This window comes from Ochotona princeps, chromosome 28, assembly GCF_030435755.1.
Source record: "Ochotona princeps isolate mOchPri1 chromosome 28, mOchPri1.hap1, whole genome shotgun sequence".
Lineage (NCBI taxonomy): Eukaryota > Metazoa > Chordata > Mammalia > Lagomorpha > Ochotonidae > Ochotona > Ochotona princeps.
The window spans coordinates 4,197,814-4,218,996 of NC_080859.1; the positions used below are offsets into that span (position 1 = coordinate 4,197,814).

A 21,183-nucleotide genomic window follows, 5' to 3' on the forward strand; every position below is an offset into this window, starting at 1 on the left:
CTCTCTGTATTGCAAGGGAGAAAAGTTATTTGGGGGAAAAATGAGAGTAGGTATTTGGAATAATTTCATAATAAATCCCGACACAGATCCAACTTAATCCCTAGGCCAAATCACAGCTCGGTGTAAATTTCCACAAATCACACGTAGGCCTTGTAGCGCTTTGACTTAAAAGCACTGTGCAGCTTGTCAAAGCCAGCATACACTTTCTAAGAATATGAATTTACAATTAAAATGAAGTATACTATCAAGGCACATTTTTTAAAAACATGGACAATGGATGCACAGTGCAGCGTATGCAGAAAGCTTTCTGGCACCTACGGTCAGCAGTCCCGCTGCCCAGCATGTGCCCATTCCCTGGGAGGGGCTGCTGGAGGCAGGGTGCCTCTCCCTGAGTTAACTGGAGTCTGACTTTCAGAGTGATTTCTGTTTTCACAACAGCACGTCCAGGCTCAGGTGCAATGGCTTAGCTAAACACGTGTGAGCTCGTGACAACCACAGTCCAAGTTCATTTTGTATTGGACTGAAAACTGGCATATTGGCCCCAATGACTAGGTGTTATTGTTTCAGCTGATTTGAATTCTGTGACTGGAAGTTAAAATGCAATTCCTCATTAGAAATCTCTGTAAACAGCACCTTAGAAGCACATATTTCATTCTTCTGTTTACATTAAAGAACAGCTGAAGCAAACACAGCTTGCACGGTGCGGCTTTATAATTTCCTTCCATGATTTGACAGTAGAAAAAAATGAAATTGTTGGGAGCAAATGCAATTGAAAGATGTATCTAAAATGGCTAGACAATTCAGTGCCCTTCAGTAGTCACACATGGCAAGAACACTTTCAGCCAGTTTCCCTTCTTAAGCCACACCGCACAGTGAATGCCATCTTCTGAGACTATACTTTTGACCTTGAAGACAGAACTTTGTGTTTTATGTCTCTTAGCAAACTTTCCAACGCCTCTGGGCCCCCAAGCGAGTTCGTCTAAAGCTGATAGCATCACGTTGGTGAAGTCGTGCCGTTCTCATTTTAATGACTCAGCATTCAAGGGCAAGGGGACACGCTTTAGCTCTCTGAGAATTGGATCTTCTTGTTGCATAAGTCTCTCAGCTTGCCGCCTCTGGAGCCGGTGCAGGAAGTAGCTGCAGTACACTGCACCTCAAATCTGCCTGCTGCACTCGGCTCAGGACGCCGCTGAGCTGGCAGAGATACGCAGAGGCAAGGCAGCCTGCTTTATGCCAACCAGAGTTTGCTGAAAGAGCTGAGGCTAGGGTAAGTTACTTCCTCCTGGACCAGGATCATTGGATTTTTCACTTGACTTGCATCCTTAATGATTATTCAGTTTCTCTAACAGAATGACCTTACAAAGTTTTGCTTTCTATTTTTCCCCTCCACCTGGCATTTAAGTCAATTCTGTGCACCCCTTTCTACTCAAGCGGAGCAACTGTCCTACACCAGTTCACTGCAGTCGGACATTCCCAAGCCCTGGTACTTGGAATGTAACGTAACAGTATTCCGAAAGTCAGGGAGAGCAGGTTCCCCAGTGAGCGGAAGGGCAGAGGGAGAGGCAGCACAGAGCAGAGCCATCTCCAAGACTCAGCCCAGCCTCTCGGCTCCCAGGCTCACGCCACAGACCACCTTTGCTAAGAGGCTTCGTTCTCTTACCTTGGATGTGAATCACTCTGTCCCGACCCAGGGTGTGGTTGTCCGACAGACGGTCAGCCCAGCAGATGGAAGTCAGCACCAGAAGGAGGAAAGTCTTCATGCTCGCAGCTCCCAGGGTCTTCCTCACTGCAAAAGCATGGCACACAGAGAGGCGTGTGAGCCAGCCAGCCCTCCCGAGTGTTGCACTGCACAACTCCTTACCGCCTTAGCATCAGAGAATGGGTCTGTATAACACTTAACCCAGTCCGCTCGGAGAGTTGCTGTAGCTGCCTCGGACAGCCAGCTTTGAAGGATGCCGGTCCCCCTGCTGCAGCCAGAGTCCAAACAGTGTTTAACTCTGTCTGTGCAGAGGCGTAAATCCTGAAGTTTCAAACAGTGTGGTTTCAGCAAATCGGAGTCGCAGCAAGTTACAAAGACATGTGGCAAGGACACTGCTGGACTCTTCAAAATGCGAAGCCTCCGAAGTTGAGCAGAGCAGTAGGAATATTTATCATCTAAATTAGGAACTGAATTTTAAACCATGGCAAATAAGGAATTTCTACATGAACCCTGACATTATCATTCATCGCACATGTATCTTCCCTAAGCAGGTTAGATTTGCTTTTTCTAAAGGGACACACACACACACACACACACACACACACACACACACAGCCTATTTAAGCAGAAAGAGCTCACTGTTACATTCACTCACCATCTTACACACCGTGTGATCTATGTAAGTAGTTGCAAATTCGGGACAAACTAGGCATGCAGCCTCTGCAGTCATCCTCATTGATTTTTCATTCATTGCAACCCAGCTTGCTGATGCACCAACGCAGCGTGCCAGGTGGGGTCTCCGCAGTCCACAGAGCCAGGGCTGCAGGGGCCAGGCCTGCCACCCCGGCAGGGCAATTAGGCAAATGAGGAGCCAAAGGAGATGCCCCAGGAGGAGCACCAGGCAGGGGCACCCGCTGCCTGTGATGTATCAAAGGTCGGCTTGTGAGGGAGGACACAACCTCTCTACTCCCAGAACTCCGCTGTCTGCAGCATTTGCCTGGAAAGAACTTGCGTGCGGAGCCCCTGCCACCAAGTGAGAGCTGGTCCTCTGGTGCACACAGTGGCCTAATGGCCCTGGCTATTTTTAAATCGGAGATGGCACAGGGCTGCCTGCTCCTGCTCGCGTCCCTCTTCTAGGAAAGCCTGAGCCCTGAGCCCTGAGTGTTCCTGGAGCTTCTTGCAGGTGGGCAGGCTGTGTGGCCGAGCCTGGCCCGCCTTGTTCATGAACCTTCCCCAAGTCTTTCCTGGGACTGAAGCAGCCTGTGGCAGCTTCCCCTCCATAAATCTGCATTGCTGTGTTACTTATGCCTTCAGTCCTTAGATACATAAAGGTGTATTTATTTCAAAGACAGAGAGAGGAGAGGCAGAGAGGAAGATCTTCCATTTACTGGTTCACAACCACATGGCCATAACATTGTGGTTAAGGCTTCACCTGGCTGTCCCCTGTGGGTGGCAGGGGCCCACGGACTTGGGCCATCTGCTGCTGCTTTCCCAGGCATATGGGACTTGAACTGGTACCCACATGAGACCCCAGCCCTGCAGGCAGGGGTTTCACCCGCTGCTCCACAGTGCTGGCCCCAGAACTTCAATGTTTTATATTTGCAAGGTTACCTTTTCTTTTTCTTCATTATGTCACAGAAAGAAGATGGTGGGTTAGCAAACTATGAAGCTGAAATGTCCAGGAAATCAGGAGTACTGTGTTCAAAATAGTCCTATTTTCATAAATTTATCTTCTCGTTCCTCGGAGAAACTTTCTTTGAATTGACTACATTTTGTAGTCCCTGTGTTTTGTCCCTGAGATTGTAATGAACCCAGATTACCTGTCTGTGGCCCAGAACTCTGTGGTGAACAAACTTACTTAAGGAGACATTTTGGAGTTAGGAATATAGCTGGGATAACTGCATGGCTACACAAATATGGAAAAATATGCAAAGAGCCACATGACATGTGTTCCTGGTGCCAGGACTCAGAGAGGTGGGGGACAGCCTTGAGTAGGTAACTCCACGGGCTGACTGTGCGGGAGGCACTGTTCAAGATGAACAGAGGCAGAGGATGTGCCGGAGTGAGTTCCACGTTACGGCTGTCACCTAGAGTGTGCGCACCCACGGAGGAGACTGAGTGGTGGAGACAAAGAGAGTCATATAGACACACATGCATTTACATGTGCTCTTTGCCACGGCCATCTCCTTGACTCGCATTTCCCCCTCTTACACACATGCCTGAATATCCTTTAATTCCATGCCATAACATTCAGAATCCTGTCACAAGGTATAAACTCCAACAAGTATCAACCCTGCAATAGCACAGCGTCCAGCATCTTGAGGGTGTGTGGAGGATCCGCTCACACTGACAAGCACAGCAGTGCCATTCTGCAGGAGACCTAGCATGTGCCAGGCTCCACGCCAAGCAGGGCGCGCAGCAGGGCTCCGGCAGCCCTCACGGCACATCTGGGAGACGCGTGCCTCCATGTCCCCGACACAGCAGCTGTGCCGCTGAAGGTCACACAGGCACTCAAGGCCAAGGTTTGGATTTGCCTTCCAGGAAAAGCAATGCCTACTTTCAGTTGTTCTTCATTTTCTGATAAATCTGTTACTTTTGCTACCATCAATTCCATTTCTTTAACATTAAACTACTATATTGGGCCAGGCGGCGTGGCCTAGCAGCTAAAGTCCTCGCCTTGAAAGCCCCGGGCTCCCATATGGGCGCCGGTTCTAATCCCGGCAGCTCCACTTCCCATCCAGCTCCCTGCTTGTGGCCTGGGAAAGCAGTCGAGGACGGCCCAAGGCATTGGGACCCTGCACCCGCATGGGAGACCCAGAGGAGTTTCCTGGTTCCCGGCATCGGATTGGCGCAGCACTGGCCCGTTGCGGCTCACTTGGGGAGTGAAACATCGGATGGAAGATCTTCCTCTCTGTCTCTCCTCCTCTCTGTATATCCGGCTTTCCAATAATAATAAAATCTTAAAAAAAAAACACATTAAACTACTATGAACTTAAATCTTTGACTTGTAAGTTCTGAAAAAAAGTTTGTTTACATACATGAGAAATCAGGACACACATTGTGAGACAATTTATATGCATTTAAAAAAATTTTGCACCAAAACAAATATTTTAAATTCACCTTCCAGAGACCTTTTGAGGAATGTGGCTGTGTGATGACAGCACAGGTACCTGGGAACACTCCCGAGGCCCTCCCGCTGGCCTCCTGCAGTCCTGCTGGGAGTGCGGGGAACGCTCCCGGCCCGCCTGCCAGCACAAGTGTTCCACCAATCTTGGCACAGGAGAAGCGGACATGGGCGCATCAACTCTGGGTGTCCCAGCAAGCTGCCAGCACCACACACGGACCTGTACTGGACCAAGGCACTGGAGGACAAAGGCCCTGCCACGAGGCCTGTGTCCTAGCGCCCAGCAGAGCGTGTGCAATGATCCCGTGAGTGACAGAGTCTGTGTCCTACTTTCGGGCATCAAGTGAGCCTGTCTCCTCTCAATGCCTGGCATGTTAGGTGTAAATGTGTGGTTTTAGAGATAAGGGAAATCTAGGGGAATTTCACTGGACCCCAAGTTCATGCTGTCCGTTTGTGGGCAGTGCTTACATGATTGAGGGTGTCTGCTGCCCTGATGTTATAGCCAGTTAGCTTCAATGAAAGTCCAAAGCAAAACATGTCCATCCCTGTCAAAGACAGTCCATAGGAATATGATTGTGGAGTGCAGCTTTGGGGCTGATAGAGGCTTCGTACCCTAGACCAAAGCCTACCAGTCTGAAGGAAATACAGATCTACTCTACTAATGCCAACAGTCTAATTCTGGAGTGTTGTTTAAGCACCTGCTGTGGCACAGCTGCCATCAAAGGTGACGGGGGATGGAGACCGAGAGGACGGTGTGCCGGCTGATTGCTCCCTGAGCTGCTGTCCCCTTGTAGGCTCTGACCTTGAAACTTTGTCCACTTGGTCATTTCTCAGCAGGTACAGTGAGGAGCTGGGGGTCTGGCAGCCTCATGCTTCCAAGTGCCCTCTCCGCCCACGTTATTGGTGCCCACAGGCCCCCAGGAATGCTGCCTGTGTTCTGCCACAGCTCCAACATTGTGTAGACTTCACCCTCAGGGTCACGGGGGTCATCTCTCCAAACCTAGGACAGGTTTGAAGTTCAAGTTGGAAACCATCCTCGCTGCAGGCCCAGTGCTGAAGGATGGAGATTAAATCAGACCTCTGAGAAGGACTGAGATGCCCACAGTGCTGGGCAGTTTACCCGGGTTTTTGCATGGAAGATGGTGAAAATATGAAATAACCAGGTTGCGATTAGACACACTGTATTCCTAATGAGGGGGATGTGAAACAAGGATGGCGAACACTCAGACTGGTTCGGATTGTCCTGGATATGGAGGGACGACAGTGAAGTGAATCTCATCTTTGCCTAAGCTCTAAAGTACACTGCACACCACAGGGCAGAATACTGCACTGCTGGGGATGTGCCCAGCGTTCCAGAGAACCCGCGCTTCAAAGGAAAAAGACAAAAGCAAGGTTGCTTAATTGGAGAACCATGACAGTCCAGAGAGAGAAAAGCTGCAGGTGCAGAATCCCAAGGCTCTGGACCGTCCTTGGCTGCTTTCCCAGGTCACGTGCAGGGAGCAGGATAGGAAGTGGGGCAGCCGGGGCACGAACCAGCATCCATATGGGATCCTGGCACTTACAAGGAGAGGATTAGCCAATTGAGCCATCATGCCAGGCCTCCTAGAAGGATTTTCTTGCAAAAGTCTAGGGGGCAGGGAGGAGGAGGAGGAGCCTGGGGCAGGAATGGAAACGAGCAGGAGTCCATGGCATCCAATGTTTGATATGTAAGCCATATACACTGATGTAGGTGAACAGTCTGAGGACGCAGCCCTCCGTATTTCCTGGCCTTGTCAGTGCCTGAGGGAGGTCCACGGACACTCAGCCAGTTATATACAAACTTCTTGGGCTTAGAACAGGTTGTTTAAACACAACCACTGTATTGACTATCCTATAATTGTAGTTTCCACAATTTACTTGTGGTTTCTTTGCTAATTAAAGCTCTTAGAAACCTCAGTGAGACATGGGTTTGTGCCACACAAATGAAATATGGGAGGCTGAACTTGGGATGTTGACGCATCTCAGAAACTTGTATTTGGGACAGTTTAAGTCATGTTTCCGATATTTTGTTGTCCCCGTCCTTTCCCGCACATGCCCAGGATTTCTGCCCTGCCCCTCCTTTCTCTCGCTTTTCTCTTCGTGCCGTACGTGTGTTCAGCACCTCCAGGTCTTGCCCATCAGCTCCTCACAGCTTTGTCTGACATTTGTTCCATAAACTACGCCATTTGCTAGGTTCCCGATCCTTCAAACCAGGACATGGATTATTCAGGAGAAACATTTCTAGGTTCATGGGGGAACAGCGACCCAGCCTGGGGCTATCGTGGGAGATGAGGAAATACAGTTGTGAGTGTGGTGGGAAAATTGGGTGACATTTCATTTTAGTCCTAGCTTTATTATTGCCTCTCTCTAGCTGTAGGACTCTGGAAGTAGTCATTCAATTACTTCCGGGTCAAGCTTTTACCAGCCAATGGAGGAAGTTGTCATCCAATGTCAAACTCTTCCATCAGTTGTTACACCGTTTGATTTTTTTTTCCTAACTAGAGACACCAGGCCCTCAGATGTCCTGATGCTGTGTTTTAGGACCCTGCTCAGCAATACAAGTTAAAGGTTTTTGTTAAGGATGGTATTAGCAATGTCTGCTGAAGGAGCAATTTGACTCACGGCTGTTTTAGTGGTTCTCCTTTGCTGCCTCCTGCTTGGAGAGCAGGGACAGAGTTTGGGACACACTTAGCAACCCTTCACTTAGCCACAGTGCATTGTTTCTGCCTCTTTTTGGCCCAGCTAAAACTGCCATATGTGAAATACGGCCTGGATTCCTCTAACACCAGCTTTCTGAATAGGACCTCCAGTGGTTTTATTCATTGGTTTTCTAAAACAAACATAATACTCACTTCTGCATCAAACCTCAAGTTATATCTGCATTTATAACATTTATAGGATTTGCCTATAGCTTCGTATAGGATATTTCTGATACACAGAAGTTATATTGGGAATTTTGCACAACAGAAAATGCAGATCATGAAAAAACTATGCATGGATTTCAATCTTTTTTTGCCAAAACAAACATCCCTAATTTCATCTCCCTTAAACTAGTTAGCGTAGGCCAGGGCAGCCTACGAAGAACAGGCAACGTGCTTTCCTATTTCTGAGTAACTCAGAGTTTGGAGTTACTGCATAAACAGATGGTGTTGACGCACAGGCCATACACCGTGAAAATGACCAGCAGGGAATAGCAAGGGATGTTTTTTTCCTGAAACACTAAAGGAATGTTCTAGCAATCATTAAAGTTTGGACTGTCCTCTCATTGTCACCTTGCCATCATGTACAAACTCCAATATGGGCAAAAGAAAAGAAAGCAACTTTCATATACAATTACTCTTTTACATCACTTGAAATTACGTAAAAATAACTTCTGTTATGCGTAAATGTGAATAAAACTAACAAGCTGAAGGACTACTTTCGAGTCCCATAAAAGTGGGCTTTAATCTAACATGTGCACATAACTGTGCATTCAAATGCCTTTGTTAACGGTTTTATAATTGAAACAAAAGTTTTTAAAATGTCAGAAATGGGGTTTATGTGGATAGAAACCTGATTCTGGCATCATTTTGAATTAAATCGCTTTTGAAAGTCTTTCTAGTTGAACTAGCACAGCAGTAGTTGAAGATTCCATTACACTTAGGACTTTAACATCCCTGCAGCTCTCAGCAGCTGTCGGAGAACCACTACAAGTGCACTGGTTCTAAAGGGACAGCGACATGTCTGCAAGCCAGGGTGCCATCACACAGCTGACAACCCCAAGTTCCCCAGGCAAGGTCAAGCCCAAGGCTGGGCTCTCCAATGCATTCCACCAGCAAGAGTAAACTGGTGCTGCTCCGGGAATTCGAGCAAGAATGACCTGGCTCAGAGAAGGGCGGATCGTGCAGATGTCTGTCCGCTCTGACTTCTTATGACATGCAACTAAGACTTTCAGGATTAGTGATTTGCTGAGGTATCTGACCATCCTAATGTGTGATTAAAACAATAGTCAATGTCCTAAAGAAATACTTCTAGTGTAAGGAACCTCTCTCTACTTCATACTGTACCCACCTTTTTGGCTGCCCCTTTTGAAAAAGTATTGTTTTCTATGATACAATTTAATAGGTATGGAAGTTCATCCCTGCCTCCCTCCCCAATTTCCCCTTCTAATACCCCCCCATATATCACAGGATAGTATTATAGTCCTTTAGTAACTACTATCTGAATGTATCATGGCATGGTGGGTATAGGCAAAGGTGGACGATCTAGTGCTTGCTGCAGAGGTGTATTTCAATGATTCATTGGGAGTGGAGACACGCACTGTAAATTTCCTTTACTTCTTGGCATGCTGGTATCCACGGTAAAGTTTGTCTATGAGAACATACGAATATATTTGTTTACCTGTATTTGTTTATTTTGTACTTTTGTACTTTGCATAAAAGAGGTCATATTGGACAGAATATATATATTTGTCCTTTTGGTTTACTTTGCTAAGTATGATGGTTTCCAATAGGGACCATTTTGTTGCTTTTTTTTACGGCTGAGTAGTATTCCACAGAGTAGAGAGCCGTGGTTTCTTCATCCATTCCTTTCTCGGTGGAGATCCTGGGTGATCCATGTCTTCACTGTTGTGAATTGTGCTGCTGTAAATTACAGGGTTTTAGGCCACTCTTTCAAATGCAGATTTCATTTCATATCCCAGGAGTCGGATGGCTAGGTCATATGGTAGGTCAATTCTCAATTTTCTGAGCTCTCGCCACTGTTTAAGACTCTGAGACCCTCAAACAGGTTTGCTGTTGCTCCTCATACTGCGCCAGAGCAGGACCTCCACTGTAATGGTCTAAGTGTTGTTTTGCACTTAAGTTCTCATTTAGAATGTCTTTAAGGAACCCATTCATTTTGAATGCATTTGCTGTGGCCCAGAGAAAAGCTAATATATTAATATACTCCTTAAAAATAAAAGATTTCTAATTTTTAAGCAGAGAATGTTCAGATTTCAAAATGGGTTGTATAAATCTTGGCTTTGAGTTTCTTCCTTTAAGACTTTTTTTCTTTGCTATTATCACAAAGAAAAAAGATGAAGCAATGATGAGGAAATGAAGAAAAGAGAGCCCATAATATTCTTGGTGAGAATACAGATTAGGACAGACAGCATGGAAAATTGTAGAGGCATGGTACAAAAGCATAAATACAGGGCCTAATACATGTCCTGGGCAATCCCTCCAGTGAGTGGACATCAGAGGAACGAGATAGTGTGTGGAAGACACACCTGTAGGCCCAGGTTTACGGTATCGCTGCTTGTTCCAATAACGGGAACTACCTGAGTGCCTACACACAAACAGATAAAGAGTGGGGCACAAGGAAATGCAGCTCTGCCCTTTGCAAAATCATGGATGGGACGGGAGGTCATTCTACCCAGAGAAATGAGTCAGACATAGAAAGGCAATTCCCATGTGACCTCGCTCACGTGTGGACTCTACCCCACGGCTCTCAAGACCGTCTGGAACAGCATGGGCAGCCAGAGGCCATGGCCAGATGAGGCAGCGAGGTTGGGGGAAAGTCTGCCAACAGATGCTGAATGCCAGACAGGAGAAAGATGTTCTGGGCCCCACTGCCCAGCGGGTCAGTAGAGGTCAGGATAATGTACTGTGCATTTCAGAAAGGCTGGCAGGAAGAACCCCGAAGGTGCGTACCACCGAAAAATTACCAATGAGATTCATCTCTCCATTTGATTTGAACATTACTCAATGTGTATATATTTATACACATGTAGATATAAAAGAAACATCACATACTATTCCCAAAATGTGATTATCAGAAAAAATGTAGCTATTCACAAGTTCAATGTTCATGTAGTCACGTACCACATAAAGGATTTCCTGCAGGTTCCTGCCGGGTAACAGGCACATCCCTTCAGGAGGTTACGGGAATGTGCAACGGCCTTGGACTGAAGGGTCCTGCCATGGCCTGCAAGCCTCACTGGCAGAATGGGCGCTGGGGAGGCGGGGCCATGTGAGCACACTCCCTGACTCGCAGAGCTCTGTGGTGCACGGCTGGCTCTGCCGGCTCTGCCCTGCCCACTGCAGGGAGGCTGGCCTTCCCTGGACCTGGGCCACCAATGCTGTGGCCGACTGTCTACTGTAGACCACGCACACTTACCTACCGAGGAGCACACCTTATTCAAGTGTGCAAAACAATCCTATTTTCAAACTGTTACACACCTGAAACTCTAGCTCCGCATCAGTATCAATGTCCACATCCTTGCCCCCAGGACCAATCAGAGTGGCACAAAGCTCTCACGTTGGTGGAAAATGAACAGAGCCACGCGTGGGGCTCAGCATGACTGGGACTGAGTTACAGGCAGTCCTGTTTTCACTCCCTGCTGCACTTTCTTTGAAAGTGCACTTTCGTCATTAATCAGCAGAACAGAGGCTGTAAGATGCATTCATAATGGGGAGCAAGGAAAGGATGAGAACTGACACCACATCACTTGTCTGTCTTCCCGGGAGCTCCCCTGTGCTGAGGTCAGTTTTGCTCTGTGGCACAGCGGATCGGTCTGCCGCCAGGGAGGCCCGTGACCTGGGTCAAAGTGGCGAGGTTCGAGTCCTGGTGACTCTGTGAATGAGCCCAGGCAGGCAGCATGTGACAGGCTACAGCCTTAGGCTCCTGCACCCCTCAAGGGAGACCCGGATGCAGCCCCTGGCGCCTGGCTTCATCCTGGACGAGCCTGAGCTGCTGCAGGCATTTGAAGAGAACCAGGGAATGAAAGTTCTTTCTCTCCCTTTTTCTCTTTGTCACTTGGCCCTTCGAGTAAGTCTTTTCATTCAAAAAGTCCACGGAAAATGGGATTTAAAAAAAACACACAAATCTTGCTTATGGTTGTGTTTCTGTTGCACTCTTGGCGTTAGCTGACCTCTGGGGGGCGGGCAGAGGGTGAGGGCTGCTACTGGGGGCGGAAGGTGAAGGGGCACTGCCAGCCTGTCATGTATGTGTAGGCTTTGTCCTCTCTGCTTGTCCTTTGCTACCAGAGTCACTGAAACCCGCCTGGCATGACTGCGAGACGCAGAGTGGATTCATGTACTCTATTTCACCTGATCTGGCGACAGTCATGGCAACCACAAAACAAGGCGGCTTGGACTTTACGTGCAAGGTTCTAGCACTGAGACCACCACTTAACTGCCTCATCCCACTAATGTTGACTAAAAATGTAACGCATCCCACTCATTGCAAGCCCAAGCATCTCCTGCGATCCCCCACGCCACCCTGTTTCCAGCTTGCCTGCCATCTTACAGTTAGCAGGTGCACTTGGAAAAGCTCTCAGAACCTTCGCTGCTGGGCCAAGGGCTGCTCAGGCAGGTGGGCCACAGAGTGACAGAACACAAAAGAAAGTCATTTACGTTTCAGGAAGTTCAAGGGCAGGATAAGGTCTCTTTCCTCCACATCTGGAAGGGTGTGTTGTTTTGTTCATTCCTGAATTTCAAAGGAAGAATTTCATTTTGAAATGTCCTTTAACAGTAAGAAAACAACATAATAAGTAATAGGTGAAGCTGGCTGTTGAAAGTTAAGGTGACACACACTTCGGGCTGCGAAACAAAAGAAGATGTACCATCGAATTATGAAATGTGCACAACCATTGCAAAAACACACAGAGAAAACAGAAAATGATCTCATCTGAGCAATTAACTACAATGCTGCTCTAGTCAAAATCAATTTTTAAAAACTGCCCAAAATGCCAAATGTGCTCTGAGCTTGCAGGGCACGGCCTGAGGAGACCCGAGCTGTCGCTCCCCCGGAGCATAACCCGGGGCTCGGGCAGGGGCGCCTGGACTGACGTGTGTATGTTCCAATACTCGTGAGGAAGCTCTCCTCACAACAACCTCTCGGCAAGGCACACGTTTCTGTTCAGTCACATGCCTGATCGGATTCAACAGCTCTGTGCTGGCAGTGTTTTAGGAGCAAGTACATCAAGTGCAATCTCCATCCCAAATCTCTCCCATGCGACGGGAGTCCAAACCAGGAGTGATGCCTGGAAACCCCAGAGGTTGGCAAGCCGTGTGATGGCAGTGGGCTTAGCAACTCAACTCGGTCAGCTAGAGTACTGTCTACCTCGTATTGTGAGTCCTTGTATTTCAAACACGTAGATTGGAGACATGTTGAATGACTATTTTGCAAGGTATATCTGTCAAGAGTTTTGGCATATCCTGTTCCTTAATATATACGGTCGACAAAAGAAAGCATCAGGAAGTTCTATTTTTGGTCTTCAGTATTAGAATATTTAAATTCTAGAAATGAACATTTTAGGTTTTGTCTTTCTTCTGGAACATCAAAAGGATCATATTACTTCTTTGATTTTTCTTGAGGTACAAATATTTGATCGACAAGAATGTCTTAAGTCACGAAGCAGGCCAAGTGGGATAGCGTAAATTTGCTTTCATGCCTGCCCATTCCCTCGAATCTATTCTTTTATCTTAAGCACGTCCCACTGTCTGGGGGCCTACCAGCCACAGGAGCACCCCCTGCCAGGCTCTCTCCACCTTCTAACCAAACCCACCTTTCAGCCCCTCCGGCCCTCTTTCACAGAGAACACCCCTTCTTTCGTCTTCTGGAAATCTACTCTAACAGCGCTTTTTGATTGAATGGTTTATGTTTCACAGTGCACGCTTTAGGCAAGGGGAGAAGTGTTTTGTCCAAGGGGTTAACCCAGCGATCCCCGAAAGGCCCGGCCACCTTGTCTGTCTCCTGTGAGGTGCCGGGCTGTACTTCTGCCGACGCGCAAGCACAGTTTTTCCCACTCTTCAGCTCTCTTCACAGATTAAACTTTCCAGAACCCACAGTAGACCTGGCTTGAGCTCAATTGAGCATCCCCACATTAAGACCTTCTCATCCTCCATTGTGAAGCGAACTTGATTCAAAATGCTGGCATACTTGCCTGGATTCTCTCCAGTAATTCAGTACCCATGAAAAGCAAATGGATGTTGGCATCTTTTGCCAGCGTCCGTGATTTTGGATAATTTCTTGGGCGATGTTTGCCCATGCAGCTCTGAGTCTGGTCTTTTTTCTTTGACTTTGGAGAGGGTGTATTGGAGGAAAGCACTTTGCAACGGGAAACGTTAATGTAGACGAGGGAGGCAGGACAAGTGCCTTAGGGCAATGGCGGACACAAGAAGGAAACCTCTTCCTTCTCCGAGCATCTTGACAGGAAGAAAAAGCTGCCCATATTGCCATTAATAAAGCTACAAGCAGAGAAAACCGAGCTGGAAGTTATGAAAATATAATTTTGCCTCTCGATGCCATTGGCTCTTATGTAGTAAGGCTGAAATACACCATGTGGGACTGAAATGCATACCCAATGTCAGATTTAAGTTTAATCTAGTATAGACATTGAATTTGCACAGCCCCTGAATACCATGAAGAATGACCCTGTTTGGGGGAATGCGAAGCCTACCATGGGCCCCAAGTTGCCTTGATTTGGACTCACTGTCTCATGGCCAGTCATCCTATTTGCAACAGGTTTTCGTTTTCATGACAAAGATTGACACTTCTTCCTACTGATAAGGCTCAGGGCCAGTGAATTTTTCCAAGCTCAAAATGGAGCATTCTGAGCACCTAAATGGTTGTGATTTTCCTGGTGACCCTGTTCCACAGACACAGCCAGTGCAGTAATAAAAAATAAAAACCACCATAATGGGCATCCGAAGAAGGAACCCTAATACTGCTGGCTTGCTGGGTTTCCTGGACACCCTGTTTTTAGATTTTCAGGGTGACACAAAAAAAGGCCTCCCACCTGAGGTGCGTTTTCCCCCCCACCCCTCAGACAGGAACAAGAGTTGAAAGGGAGTCTCTTGGGAGTGGCTGGCGCATTCACTGACTTGGGTGTCTTCCCTGCTGGGGTGGGCAGCAGCGGGCAGTGGGAGCGGCCCTGCACTGCAGGTGGCTATCCGACCAGCGAGTGAAATCCAAGGGGCAGACGAGGCTAAGGAGGGGCCGAGTTTAGAAACTGGGAAACTTTCTTACTACTCCACAATCACAGATCCTTGGGCTGTATTAAATGTTGAGTCCAGCATGGAAAGCGGCATGTGCGTAGGCTCCTATTTGCCAAAAAAGTAAACAGACCAGGAAGCTCCCACATACACGTCTAGCTAAACTCTACTGGTTCTAAGGCAAATGTGAAGACACACCAAAAATCTATACAAAAATAGAATTCAGAAAGAACTTTCTTTGATGGTACGCATTGTTATCAATTTTTAAAAATGCGTTCATTTCAAAGGTGGAATTATAAAGTAACAGAGGTGGAGTCACTGGTTCACCGCCAGCTGCCTGCAATTGCTGGGCCAGGCTGATGTCAGGTGCAGGGTCCCAGGGCTTTGGGCCGTCCTCGACTGCTTTCCCAGGCCACAGGCAGGGAGCTGGATGGGAAGTGGAGCGGCCAGGACACAAACTGGCACCCATATGGAATCCTGGTGGGTGCAAGGCAAGCATTTAGCCACTAGGCTATTGCTCAGGGCACTAGATCACAAGCTTTTTAAAGACTCCTCCTATGCCTGCATTTCTTTCCTTTTTTGTTTCATATCAAAATAAACACCTTTTAATTACATCTTCTTCTAAAACTTTTAAAGTACTCTCAAATACACATATAAAAGTAAAATATTACTTTGTGTGTGTGTGTGGGTGTCATTGGACTTACACAATTTTTTTTCCTCTAAAATTTAGAGATGGGGCCTACCACCGTGGTGTAGCAGGTTAAGCCCCTGCCTGTGGCACCAGCATCCCATGTGGGTGCTAGTTTGTGTCCTAGCAGCTCATTCCTGGTTTTGCTCCCTGCTTGTGGCCTGGGAAAGCAGAGGAGGATAGCCCAAAGCCTTGGGATCCTGAACCCACGTGGGAGACCCAAAAAGGGTTCAACTGCATTCCTGGGGCCGTTTGAGGAGCTAACCAGTGAGTGGAAAATCTCTTTGTGTAGCTTTGCCTTTGAAACAAAAATAAAATTTTGCTTTTTAAAACCAGAGATAGGAAAACACTAAATTATCTTTCCTTCTCTGCTAGGTTCAAAGCTAACAGCGAATGTCACTTCACTTCTGCGGTATGACTTTACTAGTGGTTTTTTTTTTTTCCAAAAAGCTATTTTTTTTTCCAAGACCACCCAGAAGTTTCATGTTGAGGCAGCTCTCTTCAGCCTGCTCTGGTGGAAATACGCCTGGGATCCAAGACTGGCCTCACTTACCCACATCAGGGCCACCAGCAAGCCTGACAGTACTCGGACCTTTGCTGTTTGTCCCTTTGACAACGAAAGCAAAAGAAAACACAAGTTAGGAGTTTTTCTGCCTTTTTCAGAGAGGAGACTGTGTCCCGACCTGAGGCTGAGACGCTGCAGGGAAACCCAAGCCACCCAGGGAGATCAGACGTCAAGGTCTGGACGCCACAGTGCTTCCTGCGTGTGGGGAAAGTGAGAGGCAGTGAGGCGTGGGACCATGCGATTCTCATTAGCTCCTCGGTCACGGGCGAGACACCTGTGAGAGCGCAGGGAGGCTTTATGAAGAGAATCCTCAGGGAACGTGTCGGGACCCAGCGGGCCTCCGAGCTGAGGTCGTCTGTATCGAGGGCCGTTTCCCCTTTGTTTTCACAGGGTTTCTTGCAATATTTTGGAGGATATCGATAATATGGTTTATATATGGGTTTCAACGCTTATGCACTTTTCAAAAAAGAGACTTCTATCTTTATTTCCTATATTATGAAACTGTGGGTTTTTAATTTTTGCTCCTTAGGAAAACGTAATTTGATGCAATTTGCTTATTGATCCAGAATTCAAAAAAACAATGTATATAATTTTTAAAAGCCTGTTGGCATGTTTGTGCAATTAATTACTGCATGCAGTCCTTTAATGCCACCCTATTTTATCAAGTTAATATAAGTTAATTTTATGATCATAAGTTTTCCATGTAAATTATGCTTTTTTCAAGAAAATAGAAAAATGACGTATAAAAGCAAAATGATCCTGATTTCAACTGATGATCAAGATGATATATGCAAGTCAGGATTTAACCTGTCTGATAATAGCTGAAAATGGGCGAAATGTAGGAAAGAAATAACGCTGAGCATATTGGCTGTTAGGCAAAGAAGGACAGTAACTTCAACGGACAAGTTGCAGATGGGGCTGGCCATGGCGCGGGCCACGGTTGAGTTTCCGTACGGCCCAGAGGGGAACTCACAGAGCGTGCCTGACAGCTGATCCGGGGGGACGGGCCAGGAGTCCTGTGACAGATAACAGGAAAGACAGCACAGGTAAGAGGGGAACTCCGTGGAGCCCTGCCCAGTGCACGTGTGTGTAATTTCTACACGTCCAGAGCCAGGTCTGTCCTTCCTGGAAGGCTTCACCCAGCGGCACGAAGCGGCCTGCTTTCAAGGCGGGGCAGAAGGCCACAGAGCTCTAGGTCTAGGATCTTAGGAAGATACTCTGAACGATGAACTCCACGCAACTTGCATGAAGGTGCCAGGAGAGTCAAGCTGTCTCCAGTGTAAGCGTGCCTCCGCACAGCACACAGTGTTGGTAGGAATAAAGCGCGTTTGACATTAAAAACGGGAAATGAAAAAGTGACGGCACCCACCGCAAGTTGTGAAAAGTAGCAAAATACCAAGAGAGTGAATGCTCAGTGAACTCATTCAGAAATGACAGAGATGACAAAGTTAGGAGGTCTGGATGACAGGAACAGGTAAGAACTTAAGAAGGTAATTGTATCTAAATCCCAAATAATGAAGAGGCTAGAAGAAGGTTAGAGGCATGGAAGGCAATTTAAACGATCCATATGAAACATTCAGAAATGCAGCTGACAACATCTGCCAAGAGCCACCAGCACCGCGGATGGCAGCCCGCGAGGCCGGCAGAAACGCCGGGGAGCTCAGCAGATTGAACTGAGGCTGTCCAAGCTGAAACACAGACAGAAAAAAGGAACAGAGCATCTCTGCTTTGGGACAACTTAGTTGACTCCCCTCACCCCTGAAACAAAACTGAAGATTCCAAAAGGAAAGAGAGAAGGGACAGAGAAAAAAATGGAAGAAATACCAACTTCAGTCTTTCCAATTTTATGAAACTGTAAGCCCACATATCCGAGAGGCTCAGCAAACACGGAGAAAATGGAACCGAGGCACGGAATGAGCCAACTATTCAAAAGTAATGTTAAGAAGAAAATCTGAAAAAGGGGGAGGGAGAGAAAAGACAAGAGAAAGGAAAAGATGGAGGTGTTTTGCTTCCGTGAGACAAAACAACACCACAGCAGCATCTTAAACTGCAGGAAAACATAGTAACCACCAACCCAGAATTCTTCGCAAAAACACAAAATAAAATGGCAAAACAAGGATATTATCAGACATATCCTTGCATGTGCCAGGATATATTCAACTTGGCTGCTCCACTTCCCATCCAGCTACCCGTTTGTGGCCTGGGAAAGCAGCAGAGGACGGCCCAAAGCCTTGGGACCCTGCACCCGTGTGGGAGACACGGAAGAAGCTCCTGGCTCCTGGCTTCAGATCAGCCGTTGCAGCCGATTGGAGAGTGAACCAGCACGCAGAAGATCATTCCCTCTGTCTCTCCTCTCTGTAAATCTGCCTTTTCAATAAAAATAACCAAATCTAAAAAAAGGGCTAAAGTAAGTCATTAGTAACTTACATTATATTAATGTACCTATTATGTGAAAGTGAACTGTGCTGAATTAACACATAGGTTACACACATGAAAACCCCCAACTAGATTATATATCCAGGGGCCAGGGTGGTGATGTGGCAAGCTAATCTTCCCCCTGCCAAGGCCTGTGTTTCATCTGGGCACTGCTGCCTTTCAGATAAAAATACATAATTAATATATTTCTAAAAATATTATATATCAAAGAGCCATAACTAAGAAGGCAAATTGAGGAAATAGATACATGAAAATTAGTAGGATGGTATATTTGGAGCTGATTACATTAATATGAAAAATCAAATTCACTACCATGCATAAATTTTCCATCAGTGCACGTAAAATGGCAGGTAGTGTGAAATAGTCAACTACAAAATATTCAAGGCAATCGAAGGAGATTCTTTTGTAACCAAACGTCCCTAAATGTGTAATGGTACCAGTGGAGCAGCCCTACATGGAGTTGGTTCACTCGGAGGGGCTCAACCACAGGATCCTTAAGGAACAAGCATACAGGTCAGGAGGCCAGGGATCAAGACCCAGGGAATTTACTTCTAGCAGAAATTCTGTGGTTCGAGAGCTGCTCGGCTTCTGAGCTGCCTTCCTTTGCTAAAGGCCCAAGAGAGCAGAGCGTCCGTGCATCAGCATTTAGGCCTTCACAGGGCACCGTGTGACACCGCACTGCGACATTCTTCAGGAGTCTCAGGCCACAAACGGCAGACAACGCCTTCGCTGTCCCTTCAAGCTCAACTGCTGTCCTGTTCTCCCAGTCACCACTCACTCACTCATCATGGGACTCTCACATCCCACAAAGGATATGTTCTGAACAAAGAACCGATCTGCAGCATACGTAATACTAAATTTGCTTGTCCCATAGGTTCAAATTATTGGCCGAATTAAGATGCTGATAACAGGAAGGTGGGCCAAAGGACACAGCCGGGTTCGGAAACGCCGCCTTCTGGTAGGTTGGAAAAATGCTTTATTTAAAATTACACATATCTATGAAAAAAAATCACAGAGTTTAAGATTTTCGGACAGGGGGTACCGTGGCATTCAAGGATCAGAGACCTCACCCAGAGGGTCCTTCTTTCGGCAGCAACACCTTTGCCATCTAGGATTAAGACAGATTTATGCAAGAGAGTCTCCATTTCCTGCTTAGCATGGCTGTCATGCTGGTCATGGACACAGGGACGGGGCGGGGAGAGCACATCTGTAAATATTGTATCCTAAGGTAAACTGAAATCCCATCTGGCTTTATACCCGAGCGCAGTCAGTCGGTCCTTGCCTTGAATGTTCATATCTCAAGGCCTTCTGTTTTACTTAGGGGTGGCTATTGCATTGCTGGCAGGACACAGATATTGCACAGATATTGTGGTGCAACTGTCTCCTTATTCTGCTCTCTGGATACTGTGTCATGAAGTGAAGAGAGCAGACGCACACAGGCGGCCAGGGCGTTCCTCGCCGAAACAAAGGCTTCGACTCTGTACCGACTCTATTTCTCTGGTGTGCTAGCTTTTTGTCAAATAAAAGGAGACCTTTCTGACGACAAGGACATTATCGTATTCATTTCAGTGATCCCGTTAGCATGATCAGTCATGAAGCTTACTCTGGAGCGATGTTAATACAAATGAGTGTTTTGTTTCTCGTCTCAGACAGTTCCGAGGCTCGAGGCCCTTACAGGGTTGCAATGCCAGCACCAAGGGAATTACAGCGTGGCTTGCAAGTGAAAAGCAATAAAAACATCTTTAGACTTTGGAAGGATGAGTTCAAAGTGACCAAGTTTTCTAAAGAAAAAAATCATTTCCATTGAAAAATAAATTACCCACATATGGAGACAATCTTAAACTTATTGGCTGTATCGTCCCTGGGCAGCCTGTAAATGCATGGGGGCTAAGAAAGCTGAGTTTGCACACTGTCATACATCATGGAACAGTGAAAAGCATTTCACTGTGTGAACTCCATGGTGCTCACTGCCCCGGCGGGTGGCACAGCAGCCCACCAGCCCACCAGCCCACCAGCCTGCTGCCCTCCTATCACACTGGGGCGTGTGCGGCACGCAGCATGCTGGAACCGACTGCACTCTTTCAACTCCGATTCCACATCTAACCTTTCAACTCAGAACCCTGAGTATATAAAGAGAGCTTAAAAAAACCCTGTGAACAAAGATGCTGTCAATCCGTAAGAGACAGACCTTGCAATAATTAACAGCAGTACCAGACATGGACAAGGCTTTGCAGTAACGGTGGCACAAGTGTAACATTACAAGACAGATGTGGCTGTTCTGAGCTAAAGAGATGACGCAAGGGGCTTGGGGCAGTGGGTGCATGGCCTCGCCTGAGCAGTGTTCCTGGTGGGAGAAAGCAGGAAGGGAGTCTTGTCTGAGTGCAGAGGCACTGCCGCCGGACCACGTGAAGGTCTGGGAAGAGATGAAGTTGTTATAAGCTGTGAGACATTTGTACTTACTCCAGTATCAAGGCTTGCTTTTCAGTGACAAACAGCTGTAACATGGCCCAGCGCCCCACAAGCGTCACATTTCTCATTGATTACATGTATATCCTGTTTCCAATTTATAACAACAATTAATAGAGATAAAGGTATCCACTGCTTCTGGAATGTTCTCTGCTTGGCCATAGGCCCATTGCAGGCACTGAGTCACCACGAACATGTGTCCCCTGCCAGGGCCTCGAGGGAGCTGGG

At 47.0% G+C, this 21,183-nt stretch overlaps 1 protein-coding gene across 1 annotated transcript in view; it reads right to left on the reverse strand.

Annotated features, from left to right (window-relative positions):
* HAPLN1 (hyaluronan and proteoglycan link protein 1) overlaps positions 1 to 21,183 on the reverse strand; it is a 48,450-nt gene that overhangs the window by 17,472 nt on the left and 9,795 nt on the right. Inside the window, exon 2 of the mRNA XM_004586220.2 lies at positions 1,661 to 1,786. Coding sequence (XP_004586277.2) covers positions 1,661 to 1,760 — 100 coding nt within the window. The 5' untranslated portion in view covers positions 1,761 to 1,786. The remainder of the gene's footprint in view (positions 1 to 1,660; positions 1,787 to 21,183) is intronic.